Raw genomic sequence first — 17,298 nt, 5'->3', positions numbered from 1 at the left:
CTGATTGGCCAACATGGCTTTACGGTTGAGATTATTTCGCCACCTGTTAGTTTGGCATGCTCTTGACAGTGCTTCATAGCATGCGTTTGCGTTTTCATGTGGACGGAGATTTTTTTTAAAACGGAAGAAAGACAAACTCAGTTTATAAAAATACCGGTGTACGTGTGGACATGGCCATAGTACATGGCTGACACACAAAATATGTCTCTCAGCCATTGGGCCCTGCTATCAGCCGAACTAATGCATCTCATTTGAAACCTCAAAGGAGTTTTTGAATGTGAAGCAAAAAGATAAGATGGATGACACCATTTTTTCAAATCAGAATTATTAGTTAAAAACAGTTTTAAAACTAAAGCATATATATATATATATTTAAATTCTTGAAATAAAATAAACGTTAACTGAAATAAGGACAAATAAAAAGTAAAAAGTATTTCAGCTATTTGCCAAGGAAACATCAATTGCTTTTATTTAGTTTAAAATGATGTACTATATAAAGTAAAATGAATAAAAGCTACATAGACATGTAAAATAAACAAATAAAAATGACAAAAAAATGACTAAACCTTTAACAAAAATGAAAATGAAAACTTGAAATAAAAAACTAAAATCTAATACAACTATAATAGCATCTCAATGATACTAAAATAACACAGATTCAAGAGAAAATATTTTAAGAAAATATGAGCCCCTGCCCTTCCTTCTCAGACCCCCAGGGGTCTCTGGATTGAAAACACTGGAGCTAGACTAGCATTAGACCCAAAATGCCTCAGTCGAAGGTTTGGGATTCACAGTTACAGGAACTATATTGTTTTAAGTGGATTATCCACACATAATAAACTTGTTGACAAGCACTGCTCACTTCAGCAGCAACGCTTCAGTTATTCCCATATTTGCAGTCGCTGTGCTTTGTTTTTACAGGTTCCCTTCCGTGATAGGAGCCCGTTTTCTTTAGTCACAGATAGGAGTGGATAGATAAATCACTCAAGCAGTAGCAAATTTTGTGGGTGCGGATAAAGATACCGATTAAAAAAATCTAAATAAATCCCTGTGAAATCATGTTTATGAAAGAACCATAATACTGCAGAAAGTGATGGCAAAGAGTTAGAAGGTGAGAGAGGGATTTGCCTATGAAAAATCTGACAGGAAAACAGAGAGAGAGGCCAGAGAGTGTCAGCGGCTCTTATCTCATGGAGCAGCAGGGAGTCGTTTATCTATTGTCCGGAGGTGGCAGCACTGTGGCCGTGACACGCACGGTGGAACAATTAACTCGCTGGCATTTCGTCTTATCGGCCTATATATATATTTCATGTTCAAGATTCATATAATTAATAGATTCATAGAAAACCATAAAATTACATATGCAGGCTAATTTTTTTAGTTGCCATCTTGTCTAAAAATGGCACAATTTCTATTCAATCAATCGCAAATAAACAAAATGATTACAAAAACTGCTCAATTAAAGGTTTGCCACAAGACATAAAAAACTTAATTTAGGGCTTAAAAACTCTTATTACTTATTTTGAATAACTTTAATTATAAAATGCACAACCTATAAACAAGCATTAATAAAAACTTTACATTGTGGCCTTTTGTGGTGTACATTTCATGATGTACATTGACAGCCACAACAATAAAGACCACAACCTAGTGTTTTTTCTTTTTTTACATCTTAGTCCTTCACTTCAACTTCTTTGCTGTTTTACCAGGGTAAAGGGCGTTTCACATTGAGCGCGATGCAAAAAAGCCAGGCGAATCACAGACGAATGGTGCTTTCACAATGAGCACGAAACGACTGATCGCCAGTGCATTTTTCCTCAGATATGTTGGCACTATCTCGTATATGAATTTAACATAATCCGCTGCTCAATATACAGCATTAAATTAAGATAAATAAAGCTTGAAACACAAACTATCTATAATGCTTACAAGAATACATCTTAAAATATAATTAGAGGTAGAGTTAGCATCAAGCTACACTTGAAAATGTATGTGATTATTATGCATTGCTTAAAACCCACTTTAAACCATCATCGAGGAGTGCTTTTAATAACTTCCAATTGTGATCTAAAGTTGATTTTGATTCTATAATAGGCAGACATGCAGTCTTTGCATGTTTTATAATAGATTGAATGCTACACCTGCTTATCATTTGTCATAAACATCCTTTATTGTTATGAAAATATCATGAGCTGCATAAAAACACAAACAGAAAATATATATCGACACAATCATATGTCTATTTGCTTTCATATTTCATGTGTAGAAAAATGTTTCTCTTAATTTTTTTCATAGGGAAGGGCAGGAGATATGATCACATGATTGACTTATGACTCATAACACTCGCGCACGTGGAAGAAAACGGACAGTGCTCTTCATAACACATTATTCAGTGGAGAATTTATAGAAATTATATTCTTTATAAAGAGCATGTGAGAATAAATCTGTTCTCAGATATGAATGATAACAAGAACTCAGCATCCACTCTTTGTTTGTTTACACTGGTTTTTGAAACCACACCACCACTGTCGCCCTTTTGTGCAACAGTGACACGTGATCTAAGCTCAAATCTAATTGGACGGCCCATTTCATCGCGGAGCGAAAAATCGCCGCACAAGATGAAAAATAATCCTCACTTTCACTTTCTTGTGCCGAGAATGATCGCGCCTGGTGTGAATAGCCCCATAGGGATCTATTGTTTCGATCTGAATTTTCGCATTCAGTGTGAAAAGGCCTTAAGTCTACTCTAAATTGAGTTCATTCTACTTGATGAACAGGACCCTGTATTCAGGAAAAATGACTTTTCACAGTAGATACAAAACATTTACGCTTTTAGAGTCAAATGCATATAAAATTAGTGGTACATTTGTAATGTAAACAATGTAAAGAGCATTTAAAAATATAATCAAATAATAAGTTGACAAGTACTTCAAAAAAACAAAAAACAACACTCAATAATGTTATAAATATAGGTTTCACTTGGAAGCTACATGTGAAGACAAAGTCCTTCACTTCTCAGACTCTCTCCAGCCTCGAGCATTTCGGCCGAACTTATAGACAAGTCTACGTCCATCCACCCGTTCCAGAATCTCTCGTTTATAATAATACCTTTGGAGAGAAAGAAACATGCAAGAAGCTCAGAATACTGATCAGAATCCTTTAAAAAAGTAGCAAAATTCCAGGGAAGATGTTACCTCATTGCTCGACTGAGTTTCTCATAGGTCATACTGCTGTTATTTTTCTTCTTGCCCCAAAGCTGAGCCACGGCTTCCGACTTAAGGAAGCGGAAAACCCCCTCGGAGCGATCCTCCCATTTGATCAGGCCGGGGTTACGCTCGGGGTTCAGGAGAATGTCTCGGATGAACTCCCATAGGTGCGTCCCGCGAGGGTCTGTGGAAATATGAGACTGTGTGAACGTAGTTAGATGAGAATCACAAGGAATCTAAAGCAGTTTCAAGACTTGAAAAGCAACATCCACGTGCCAGAGGTTTCGGTATGTGCTGCTGTCAGGTTCTCTTGACAAACACCAGGTGAAGTTCAGGACACATTAACAGAAAAAAACCCCCTTTGGTGAAGTAAGATGTGAAAATTTTCAACTCACTGTGTCTTTTGACTTGTGACCGCTTGGGATCTGAAACGAGAAAATTAAAATGAAAGCACATTTATTAAAGTGACAGCTTACGTTTCTTATGGATCATGGAAAACTTGTGAATAGTAACTTCAACCTTGGCTTTTAAACATCTCTGGCTTTTGAAAATGAGGCTTATTGACGGGTACTTTGTTGTCCTTTTTGTAGTCAGTATTCATTTTCATTGTATGGAAAAGATCAGCTTGGACATTTTATGTTCCGTGGAAGAAAAGAAAAATCACAGTTTCAAAATCAGTCCATTCAGGGGACTGGAGGAAAACCGATTGGGGAAGTGCATGTGTTAGACAGGTGCATCTCAATAAATTAGAATGTCGTGGAAAAGTTCATTTATTTCAGTAATTCAACTCAAATTGTGAAACTCGTGTATTAAATATATTCAATGCACACAGACTGAAGTAGTTTAAGTCTTTGGTTCTTTTAATTGTGATGATTTTGGCTCACATTTCACAAAAACCCACCAATTCACTATCTCAACAAATTAGAATACTTCATAAGACCAATAAAAAAAACATTTTTTGTGAATTGTTGGCCTTCTGGAAAGTATGTTCATTTACTGTACATGTACTCAATACTTGGTTGGGCCTCCTTTTGCATGAATTACTGCATCAGTGCGGCGTGGCATGGAGACAATCAGCCTGTGGCACTGCTCAGGTGTAATGGAAGCCCAGGTTGCTTTGATTGCGGAGTTCAGCTCATCTGCATTGTTGGGTCTGGTGTCTCTCATATTCCTCTTGAATTCCTTATGAAGTATTCTAATTTGTTGAGATAGTGAATTGGTGGGTTTTTGTGAAATGTGAGCCAAAATCATCACAATTAAAAGAACCAAAGACTTAAACTACTTCAGTCTGTGTGCATTGAATTTATTTAATACACGAGTTTCACAATTTGAGTTGAATTACTGAAATAAATGAACTTTTCCATGACATTCTAATTTATTGAGATGCACCTGTAAGTATTTTTAGTTCCTGTGTTTAACTGTCTAGTTTAAGTGTCTGGTAGCTTTGCAACAGCACTGCATGCCTATCTAATTGGTCTGATCTCAGTCCGTTGTGCCTGCTGTGAACAAATCATTTCAGTTATGTAACACAGGCGATAAGGAAGAACACAGCAAAGAGACCCGGGGCAAATGGCATTGTATTATAACTATAAACCTTTCTCTATAAAAATATTTATTTGCAAGGGTGTTAAAACATATGTATGCATTTGGTAGATGCTTTTATTTAAAGCAACTTCCACTGCATTCAATAAATACATTTTTATCAGTTAATGCATTCCCGGGAACTGAACCCATGTCCGATACAATACATAGATGCATCAGGATAACTTAACCTTGAACATCCTCAAAGTTTTTGGACATTTTTTGGACACCCTCAGACACAATCACCATACCATGGTATCAGCATAGTACTTTTTTATATGGAAGCAAGGAGAATGCTGCTTTTAGGATAAGATTTAGTGCAGTTCAAATTAAGATCATTTACCTGGGCTTGAGGGAGCAGGTGAGGATAATATGGTGTTGGGCTGGAATGAGCTTTTGAAATCAAACAGTTCTGAGGAAAGAGAACATATGACACAATATTGTCAAATTGTTAGGTTAAATAAATAATATATACACACATCATCTTGTTTTAACAGGAAATACATAACCAAATACTTAAAAAAAAAAAAAAATCTTAATTTCATAGGTACCTGAAGTGTTGTAAAAGTTGGATTCTTCCTTGAAGGGGAGGATTGAACAAGGGAAGTCTGCTAAGGAAATTGAAGTACTTGGTTACAAAATCTTGATATGAAAAGTCTATTTCAAGAGAATCTGTAAAATTCTGTTTTCAGCAGCAGATGTGGTTCAATGTTAAGTCACTGAAACGTTATGCTATAAGGATTTAAATGAAACCAAAAGCTCTTTTAGTTTTACTTTGTGTGTGGTTACTTACTCTCTACTTCTGTTTTAATGTCCCCTGGTGTAAACATATCTGTGTGACCATACTGACCTGTGAGACATTAAATAAGAAAAGACAAAAAAGAAAAATGAGTGCCTAAATATGTCTCCATAATAGTGCTTATTTTGCAGTGACTACCATCAAATTTTCAAGTCACTCCCGTATCATGTTGTCTTAAACCAGTTTAACTTGTTGGTATGGTTCTCACATGACACCTGTATATATCTTTCTAGTCTTTATTAGGTTTAGTAATACACTGTAATGGAAAGTGTATTAAACTTATAGCACTGACTGTTTATGAAACTCTGGGTCTCGTTAGCAACACCCTCCTGGATTTATGATCCATTTCATAATTTGTTTCTCTAAAAGTCGAAGTACAGTCGAAGAGAGACAGGAAGTAATTGGATAGGAGAGAGGAGAATGGGATTGCAAAAAGGCCACAAGCTGGGACTCAAACTTGGGTCACCCTAAATCTATGGCTCCAACCTCGATTATCCTCCTTTATTGATCATGAAATAACATTCCTAGCAAACAATCGAAAGCCAAACCCTATCCCTACTCAAAAATAACTTTACCGTAGCATACCTATTCAGAGAAAATAAGGAAAACTATAGATTGACAAGAAGTGCTAACTTAAAGTCAACTTTCAAACGCAACCATAACAATCTGGTATCTCGTTGATAATGTTGATGCAGGACCAACAAAGTTGTTGATCCAGGAATATGGCAAAATCACATTAACCATCTCGTTCAGGGTTGAAAGGGTAAACAGAGTTAAGATGCATACCGTTCCACTTAAGGTCAGTCAGGCTTTGGAAAAGAATGGAACCTAAGGATCCGGCTGCCCGGGTGAAGTCTTGGAAGCTCATGTTGCACAGTTGCCTCCCGTCAAGGTCAAAGTTCTGGAAGGGAATGCTGGTGGCATCAATTTGGTGCATGTCCAGCGTCTGTTGGAGCCATTCCCATACCTGGTACTTGGTCCAGTTTTGTGGGTGAAGATCCTGAGACCAGAGCCGGCTCATGTAACCGGATGTCACTGCGGATGCAAGTTGAGGGAGAATGGTTTCAAAAGAGTTTAGTAAATGTCCCTACTGAAACCTGGTTGGGGCAGATTTGGTGCTGGTCAGGTTTGGTCTTTTTAGTGAAGTTGGTTGACCAAGAGAAAGTCTTGATGGGCACCAGCTAAAAATACTACGTTGACCAGAATGAAGTTAAACTGTTACAAACTGGTTATAGGAGCTGTTAAAGTTCAAATCATACTGTTCCCAGCAAAGCTTGCTGGTGAAGTTGGTTCACTAGAATGGTCATTTTGTTGAAGCAGGTTGATTAAGGAAGTCTTGTTTGCTGGTTTAGCTAGAGCAAAGGTCTTCAACCCTGCCCCTGGTGACCCATAATCCTGCAAAGTTTATTTCCAGCCTGCTTCAACAAACGCACCTATGATTTTCAAGCAGTTCTGAAGACCTTGATTGACTTGTTCAGGTCTGTTTGATTAAAGTAAGCGCTAAACTCTGCAGGATAGTGGGTCTCCAGGAGCAGGGATGTAGACCTTTGATAAAGATGATTACAACACACTAGCATCACATGTAGGGACCAACATCCAAAACACAATATACTGTATGCTGTAGAACAGCTAGTTTTAGCAACGGTGAATCTAATATTCACAGAAGAACATTCAGTTATATACTGTAAAATGTGCAAATAAAAGTACTGTACATGGTTTCTAGATAAACGTGAATCACTTTCACTATCTGTACATGGTCCCTTGTGCAGGCAACTGATAACCTAGTAACTCCAACAGTGACTGCTAGAGAAAATGATTAGCCTGCCAGAAAAGTCTCAGCTGATTAGCGATAAACGAAACCAACAACCTAAAATCTGTACCGGAATTGTACTGGATGCTGGAATATTAATCTCTGTTAATAGAGAAAGAACGTTACCATCAGTGCAGTTGTAGTGGGTTGTCCAGGAAGCAGGTGGCTGGTTGTCAACACTCACAGTAGCTGGGATACTCATGACACCGCTGGCCTGAAGGACCATGATCCAGTGCTGTGGAAAGAAATGGAAAGGAATGTTTATTTCTTGCCATACAACCAGAAACGATTCTGCAACTTTCACACAATGTAACCTTAGAAGAGCAACTTGGACTAGAAAAAACCAACTTAGCCTTGGGCATAAAGCTGATGCTTTCTAGCTTGTTCTTTGTGGGATTTGACCCAACAACCCTCTGACTTAGCCTTACACTGCACCATCCTTGTTGAACGGGAGAGTGACAGCACACTTGACGACATTCTTTTAATAGTAAACATATATACTGTGCCAAAAGAGGACATATAATTAAAGTGTAGACGTTATACCAGTTTACAGTTATGATTGGTGAGGGAAAACAAAGGTCTTTTATATGTTCAAAGGGGTAAAGGGAGGGGGTGAATTTTGTGTGGGTGTCATTCAACCACACATGCAGACACATTTGCACAGGAATGTGTCAGTGTTTCTAACCGCTTTGCATACATAAAAGGTCCACCTGTCCTTCAGTTTAACAGTTAGATCAATAGTGCAGTCATACCTTGTATCATATGATCTTTCAGCATTATACAAAACACTGTTTAGAAGCATCTACTGTTGTAGTGAATCTGTGTCGTGAGTTACAGGTTAGCTGAAAGCTACTGCATAAGCACCATTTTGTGCAGGTTTTGTATACAGGATCTCAATGAAAAACATGAGCATGATCGACTCCTGATCAAGTATCCTGAAATGTCTTTTGACCCTATATAAACTAATGTTCTTATGATCATTTAAAGGGGTCTTATTATGCCTTTTCACTTTTTCAACTTTAGTTAGTCTGTAATGTTGCTGTTTGAGCATAAAAAAGATCTGCAAAGTTACAAAGCTCAAAGTCCACTTCAAAAGGAGATATTTTATTATGATGCGATTTCAAGTTGTGCTTTCTCTTTGGAGTGTTACAAGCTGATTGTGCATAGATAAGATCCCTGAAGTTGCAAAGACTAAAGTCTCAAAACCAAAGAGATATTCTTTATCAAAGTTAAGACTCTGCCACGCCCCCCTAAAACGGCTCGTTCTAACACGCCCCCACATATCTACCTCACTATGTGGAAATATTAGCATAATGCCCTTTAACAGAAATCACTTTTCAAAAACTACAACAAATGACTCATTTGGACTACAATGCATATTTTTTCTGGGATTTGTGACAAATATCGACGAATGGGACCTGGTTGAGTTGCACTAGAGAAGGCAACGAGTGTTATCACTATGTCAGAGACATGCTAGCTTTCCCAAGGCAGACAAACTTAGAGTGGTTATAATCATCCGGGTTTAAATCGCACTCAAATTGATTTGATATTGATGCAATATTTACTCTGAAGCTCGCAGGCAACTGTGGTAAGGGGTATGACATTTCCCGACCTGGCGCAGAGTGGAGCCAATTACAACATGCACTGGCCCAGCTAACCAATCACAGCACATTTCATATTTCAGAAGGCAGGCCTTCATTTGATACAGGAACTATTTGAGCTGTTCATGCCAGACTGGGGAGAGAGGTGTTGTAATAATGTAAAATATTTTTTCGAACAACCTAGTATGAGAGCCTGTTCTAGTATACCCTCAAAACAAAATCAAGACTTTGTAAAAGAGCATAATAGGACCCCTTTAAAAATCTAGTTTAAAAGCATTGTAGACCCTATTCCAAAACTTCAATGAAAAATCCAAGATGATGGATAAAATGCTTATTGTGAACACGCGTTTAAAATTCGAAAGTATTTTAAGCAATATTTGTTTGTGCTATGAATGTTTATGCCTATTTTATGCTTGAGTATATTGCTCTGTTAACAACATGCTAATGTGACACTCAATAGAAAACCATTGTAAATAAAAAAAATGCTATTTTTGTGGTTACTACTTATGGTGACTGTTACAAAACAGTCATTTATGAGATTTAAGATGTTGGTTTATGTCGCATTGGATATTCTAACGTTAATTGTGTGCTCAAATGAGATGTATAGCTCACTACAGTACACTCAACTACAGTATCTCACATGACATGGGTCACGTGATGTCCAATGTATTCCTATTGGCTGTCCCATCAGGATGATGCTCATTTGCATAAAGCTAGACCTTTCTCAACTTTGTTGCATTACTGGACATTCCCAAATCATATAAACATTAACTTTCACGAAGGTCGTAGGTATGGTTGTTTTGACGCTTCAGGTTGCTGTTAGTGTGAACGTCCTCTTAGAAGGCAGAAAGACCTTGCTAGGTTTTGGAATAGATATATAAATCCAGATAACAATCATATTATACAAAGGAAACAACAACAGAAAAACTTCAGGACATGAATGTATCAAAAAACACTTGCATGGTAAAAATGTGATTCAGCAGAGATATAGTAAAAATTACATTATTTACAAGAACTAAGTATATTGACATTCCTTGGAAGGATTGTAAACCTGTTTAGTTTGATGTCTTAGTCAACTGTGGAAAATTCTCTTATACATTAGTGTTTAAAGTTGTATGTGAAAAACTTCCTACTTGAAATCTGGCCTAAATTTGTCTTTTTATTGATCCTAAAATGACCTGGCAGATCATTTTATGGAATGTGTGTAAAACTGGGGGAGCTATGCTAACAATAGATAATGTTCACACCAAGAGCAAATAAAGGAAATTAGAGACATAGCATTTGTTTTGTCCTAAAAAAAACCCTCAACCAAAACTTAGTTAAGATAAACTGAAACATTTAATTTTAGCCTTACTCCTACATTAAAATTTAATTATTGTATTTTTTATTCATTAATAATTATAAAGATATTTTATGAATTTGTAAATAATAATATTAATAATAAAAACTCTAAGTTGTTTTAATAACCTTTAAACTTAAATGTAAAAAGTAATTACTAAAATGAATTAATTTGTTAACTTTTACAGATTTCCAATTATGAATGGACATTTTGCATAATAACAGTCCTTTGTCTAGCATAGTGATATGAATCTATTTTTTTTAATGGAAAGATCGTTCATAAATCAAATTACTAATGAATTGTTCTTTGTTTCTTTTAACTGGAAAAGCAGGTTGCCAGATTCTTTTCACCATTATGAAACCCATCTGATGTATTTCATCCCAGACTGGTGTGTTACTATGGTGATGTCTACTGTAATATATGAGGAAAGAAAACTATAAACATATTTTGGTGTTTATGACATTTCTTACAGTAACTGACCCAACAAGCTGGGCTACAGGCCGTCATCTTCCTTTACCAATCAGTTATGGAGAAATAGGGGCCATTTACACTCAATTTGTATGTGTTGTACACAGTATGCAAAGTGTTTCCAAGTTTCAGAGGCCCCAAATAGAATTTGGACGCTCAAGTTACAATTAAATGTATGAATGTCACTGCATTACATAAAAATAATCAAACCAAGTGGCATCTGCAAACAAATTATGCTTTTCATAAAACTGTTAGCAACTCTTCATTAACTGGTCCCAATTTAGAGGATGTACAAGTCAAGTCCACTAATTTATGATGACCGCAAAGTACTTTTTATTTATTTGAAACAGTATACATTTTTAAATTTTAAAACCTAAAAAATGTATTTTTGTGAAATGTTTGATTCGAAAAGTTGCTTGCTTTAAAATCATTTCTTGAGTTTAACATTTTCAGTTTGCTCTAATCCAAATATCCCTATCAAATATTTCTTGATTTCGAACTGGTTTAATATGCATTTATGCAAAAATATGTAAAAAAATAACAAAAATAAAGCAAATGGTGATTTGTTGCCCAAAGTAAAAGCAAGGACAAAAAAAGGCACAAAATTCACATTCCTTTTAAATATAGTCACATACATTACAACTATTGTATGTCACTTGTTAAATTAAAATGGTTTTGCATCATCATCTGGGATCATCATTGAAGTGCATCAGTGAATGAAACCTTTTCTGCAGAGAATCAAAGAGAATTAAAGTGTATCATATTGCTCACCAGAGATGTTGAATGTGATCCAGGCGGACTGCTACTGGTTCAAAGTTAAATGTTTCTTTCTTCTCTTTCTAAAGTTGTCAGCGTCTGTATGGGTGAGACGATTTGAGTTTTAATGGAGAGGTTGCGTTGTGACACCTGTGGCACTGCCTAGGCCTGCCAAACGTCTGTGACAGAGTGCGACCTCGTTCACCAATGAGGATTTTTATTCCGTCTGCTTCCTGCTGCTTTGATTGGCTCATTTTCATGCCAGGTGGGGTACTAGGAATTTGCATACGGTAAAAACGGTACTGTTGTAGCAAGTCACTTTCACTATGAATACACTATCAGTGTCTCTCTCGCTCGCCCACACACTCACCCACATGCTTCAGAAATCCTGCCTGTGATTAATCTATTGATGTTTAACAAGAACTCAACTATCCAGTTGCCCTTTTTTATGTGATCCAGACAGCTTTATTGAGATTAAAACGTATATGCATGCTATGTACAGTTGGTATAGGAAAGAATCACCCCCCTTTAAAATAATCACATTTTGTTGCTTTGCAGCCTGAAATGAAGACGGGTTTTTCTTTTATCCAGCTGTATTTACTCAGTGCAACTTATGACATCCAAGTGAAAGATATAACACCAACATGTCAGAAAAAAACAAAAAACAGAATCACTGAGTTGGAAAAAGGCTCACCCCCTTGTGTCAGTATTTTGTTGATCCACCTTTTGCTTTAATTACAGCCTTTCATCTGTTGGGATATGTCTCTGTCCAACGTGATCTCATGATAATTCGTATGTATTTTACGTAAAATGTGGTTCTATAAAACGTACATTTACTTACGTTTTTACAGGCACTAAAACAAGCTCATTTAAATTAGATGGTGACGGTTGGTGGACTGCAGTCTTTAAATCATTCAATGGGGTTTAAGTCTGGGCTCTGACTAGGCCATGCAAGGACATTCACATTTTTCTTCTTCAACCACTGTGTGCTCAGTTTTGCTGTGTGCTTTGGGTCAGTGTCATGTTGGAAGGTAAACCTTCTTCCCCACGACAACTATCTGGCAGAGGGCAGATTTTGACGGCATTTTGCCCCGTCCATGTTTCCTTCTATCCTCACAAGTGCTCCAGTCCCTGCTGCAGAGAAACACCCCATAACAGGATATCACCACCTCCATGCTTTACTGGAGGAATGCTGTTATTTGGAGATTGGATTTCCACCAGACATATCATTTGGTGTTGAGGCCAAATAATTAAATTTTAGTCTCATCTGCCTCAGAATCTTCAAGGTGCGTTTTGGCAAAGCTCAGTCGTGACTGCATGTAGCCTTTCTTGAGGAGTGGCTTTTTTCTCGCAACCCTCCCACACAAGCCACATTTGTGGAGAATTTGTGATATTGTTGTCACATGCACACAATGACCACTCTTTGTCATAAATTCCTGCAACTGCTTCAGGGTTGCTGTAGGCGTCTTGGTCGCCTCTCTGACCAATTTCTTTCCTATACCCACTATTTGTATGTATGTATATATAAGTATAAATGCACACACACACACACACACACACACACACACACACACACACACACACACACACACACACACACACACACACACACACACACACACAATTATTAGTTAGTTAGTTGTTCATTTTAAATATGTAATATTATGTTTAAAGCTTTAAATAAAATAAATATGAATTTAATATGATAAGAACAGTGTTTTTTATTATTAATTATAGACTATTATAGATTTTATTTATATATATTTATATATATATATAGCATAAATTAAAAGCAGTGAAACGAATGACAACAGCAATGCAGTAATAATTCATCACAAAATAGTAAAAAAAAAAAAAATCTAAACACCAAACATTGGGAATCCTCTACTGTATAATATGACCCATCCTTAACTGCTTACACCCAGACAGCTTGTTAGCATAAGACAAAACAACCTCACACTGCAAACTCCATTGTCTAACAAAATATGTTCAAAACACAAGCCGCGTGTCTCCCGTTCTCAGAAGAATGTGCCGCTTCCTTGATCAGAGGTCTGAAAGCTCCCTGACATACGCAGAAACAGGCCCTGAGCACTCAGGTTAGCGGGAAGCTTTACACCATTTATTAAAGAGGCTCTGAAGCTCTGAGACATAATGGGTAAATCACAGAGGAACTGTGCTTCACTCTGACTCAACATATGTGCTGGATATTATGTACATCTGTGGCCTCACATACTTCGGCCAAAGCAACATCTGCACAGCAGCTCTGCCAAAGCAAAAGCACAAAAAGGTTTGCTATCACGATTTGAGACATTAGTTAATAAGCAACAGAGTTTGCATTGTGTGGAGTGTGAGAAGTTTTGTGAACTGAAAATCTTTAAATAAAATATGAATTTAATATGATATGAACAGTTATTTTATCATTATTTATATACTGTTATAGTCATTCATATTTTGAATGAACTTTTATTTTAATATTTTTAATTGTAGTTTATTTTTAGCAATTTGTACATTTGATATTTTTATTTTTTAGTTTTAATATTTCTATTTCGCTTTTAAATTTTTTTTTCTTCAACTTAAATATATTTTATTTCATCCAAGTCAAGCTGCCAAGTGTGTTTTTTTTAAGTTATTTGTTTCATTATTTATATTTAATTTTATTTCAACTTAATTTGAATGAAAGAAAACACTGGATGATTTATTGTATTTTATTGGAATTAAAATATTAGTAGTGAAATATAAATGTTTATTGTATTTTATTTCTGTACGATTTGGATAAAATAAGTAAAAGCAAATGAAAAGGAAAATTAATCTCAAAACAGTAAATAAATAAAAGCAAACCAAGTATTGCCACACACGATAACCTTAATTAATAAAAAACTTAAATAGTTCCTATATAGAACTAAAATAGAACTAAATTCATAATTAGTTTCATATGTGCGATTGTCCCATCTGATGCTGTGAATATGTTATCATCTTACTAGCTTTAACTGTTGCAAGAAGGCCCACTTTGATTTATTGGCTTGTCTGTACACCTCATGTACATTTGAAAGACTCTAAGCTGAAAGTCCCCTCAAAACGTAGTCAATTGTTTTCGTTTTATTTCATTGTACCCTTTCAAACACTGTCAAGATTAAATTAAGATCTAATCTTGCCATGGTTTAGATTTAAGACTAGTATTTAGGCTGAGTCATGAGGAACCGCTGCCAGAAAACTGAAAGTGAAAGTGAGACGTTCGCTCAGTCGGTGAGAAAGGGCTACAGCTCACGTGCTCATTACATATGAGAAATCCTTCTTTCCTTCCTTCCCTTCATTTTCACGATCCCTTCATTAGGCTCCCATCAGCACGTTCAAAGCTGTCATCTTTAATATTTCACACGAGGTGGAGAAAGAGACAGAAAAGAAAGAGAGTGGATGATTTTATTAGGGTCAATTACAGCTACAAATGACAATTTCTCAGGCTAAATTGCAATTTTACGTCCTTTTTGTGAGAGAACAATGACTATGTAATTAAAGTAATGAGCAGCGCATCAGCTGAATGATTTGTGCCGAATGAGGAGTTTCTTGTGTGTGTGTGTGTGTGTGCATATATACACACACGTGTGTGTTACACACTTGGCTATTTGTTGAACATTGCACGAGATGTTCAAGTAATTACACATAATGTCTAATTACACTAGTTGAACTGGAGAGTCCTATGTTGTGGTGTGTTATGACCGTATGTGTCTGTCTTCCCTTCTCCTCCTGCACAGCTGCATTCTGGGAAGAGTGGGTCAGAACGTCTGCAGTTCTGCTCCAGGTCACTTGATGGCACTGTGAGCTCACTAAAGTTGGCCGCGTGGCTGGAACAGCGCAAGTGCTTGTATAAAATATGAAAGCTGTCACATAAACCACTACTTGGCATGTAGTTTTTCATTTGAGATGTATATTTTTAATTTCACTTGTTTTTGCTTTGCAAGTTTTACAAGTATAAAGACTTTACATTGTGTGAACTGACCCTTGAGAATGGGAAATGGTAGAAAAGGACTTTCTCATGTAGGAGACAGACAGTGCGATTACACATATTTTGAGAAGCAAACCAGAGAAAGGAACAAAGAAGGTAGAAAAAGGCAGAAAGAGTTTGTTTATACACTTAACAACCATAATGCAAGCAAAAAACAAAAACAACCAAAATCAGTGGTGCGGGTGACTGCATAGATATACAGTATGCATCTATGGGTGGCTACCATTCAGTTGCTATGTGGTTGCTAGGGCGTTTTGGGTTGTTGCTTATAGGCCTAAATCACAAGAGCCCAATGTCAAGTTTTTATATCATCCTGTTCCCTAAATATGATTGTAAATCTATGGGATTTTTTAGGAATGCATGATATATTGATACTATATCGCTCAGTATGCAATTCAGCAATTGACAGTACTTAAAATCATATTAAATTTGTAAATAGTACTAAATTATATAAAAAAAACATTAATGAAATAATTATTATATTATATAATATTAAAACATAAATATAAAATATTATATAAAAATATAAATGTAAAATATTTCAAATATTTCAATTTATTATTAAATAAATATAAAAATATGAATAAAATCATAAATATCAAATATAGATAATAAATATCAAATAAAAATGAATACATTTAAGAATGTGTAAATAGTACTAAATTATTGTTACATAAATATAGGCCTACATTAAATGAATATATATATATATATATACAGATATAAATCTAAATTTTAAATATAAAAAATATATAAAAGAAAAATAGATCATATAAAATACATAATAATTAATAATAATTATTATGATTATTATTTTTGTTGTTGCTGTTGTTGTTAATTGCTAAATAATCATTATTATAGAATAGTATAAAATTTCACCGCCATAACATGAAAATATTTATCGCCTTATCAGAATCAGAAGACTTTTAATATCATCCACACAATATGGTGAATCCCCTAAATGTCTTTAACCGTTTAACCATCTTTAAAGTAAAAATCTTAAAGGGGTCATATGATGCGATTTCAGTTTTTCCTTTCTCTTTGGAATGTTACAAGCTCTTGGTGCATAAAGAAGATCTGTAAAATTACAAAGAGTAAAGTCTCAAATCCAAAGAGATATTCTTTATAAAAGTTAAGAGTCAGCAACGCCTACCTAAAACAGCTCGTTCTAACACGCCCCCACATGTCTACATCACTATGTGGGAAGATTTACATAACGCCGCCCAAATGTTCACGCAAAGAAAGAAGACGTAACTTTTATTCTCGCTGTAGTATTGTTGCTGCCGCCATGTTGTGAAGACGCTGTGTTTCGTTGTGAAAGCGAAACTACTTTGTTTGGCCTTCCAAAAGAGGACGATATCCGATTCGTCATGCCTGGAGCTGATCCGTGCTGGTCGCTGAGGAAATACTACAACTTTGCGCTGTGGCTCGTCGGATCGGCTTTCACCGTGGACGAAGCGGAGTCCAGCCCGGGGTCGTCACATGTGGTTGCCGCAAGCCCGCCAGACGCTCCTTTGTCGAATCCGCCGGCCTCCGCTCACTCAAGTCCACCCGCCGCCGCTCACTCAAGGCCGCTATGTGTGACGCTGTGTTTCGTTGTGAAAGTGAAACTACTTTGTTTGGCTTTCCAAAAGAGGACTCAACTAGAACTTAGAACTTAATCAGTGGTTAAGTTGTATTTACAACACTGTTCCAGAACACTTCAACCCAAATATTCAGATGTGTCCAGCACATTTTA

At 36.2% G+C, this 17,298-nt stretch overlaps 1 protein-coding gene across 1 annotated transcript; it reads right to left on the bottom strand.

Annotated features, from left to right (window-relative positions):
- Window positions 1-2,961: 2,961 nt before the first annotated feature.
- On the bottom strand, window positions 2,962-11,732 carry LOC107583152 (ETS homologous factor-like). The gene is made up of 9 exons (XM_016269267.1): window positions 11,576-11,732; window positions 7,523-7,631; window positions 6,373-6,621; window positions 5,581-5,637; window positions 5,339-5,398; window positions 5,131-5,199; window positions 3,602-3,631; window positions 3,195-3,390; window positions 2,962-3,108 (listed from the first exon to the last, which is right to left on the bottom strand). Exons 2-9 carry the CDS (start codon window positions 7,620-7,622, stop codon window positions 3,009-3,011), a joined length of 861 nt encoding a protein of 286 aa, XP_016124753.1. The 5' UTR covers window positions 7,623-7,631; window positions 11,576-11,732; the 3' UTR covers window positions 2,962-3,008.
- Between the last annotated feature and the right edge of the window lie 5,566 nt (window positions 11,733-17,298).

Source organism: Sinocyclocheilus grahami, unplaced genomic scaffold (genome assembly GCF_001515645.1).
Source record: "Sinocyclocheilus grahami isolate Dianchi unplaced genomic scaffold, SAMN03320097.WGS_v1.1 scaffold50.1, whole genome shotgun sequence".
Taxonomy (NCBI): domain Eukaryota; kingdom Metazoa; phylum Chordata; class Actinopteri; order Cypriniformes; family Cyprinidae; genus Sinocyclocheilus; species Sinocyclocheilus grahami.
This window is presented reverse-complemented; position numbering and strand designations above follow the sequence as displayed.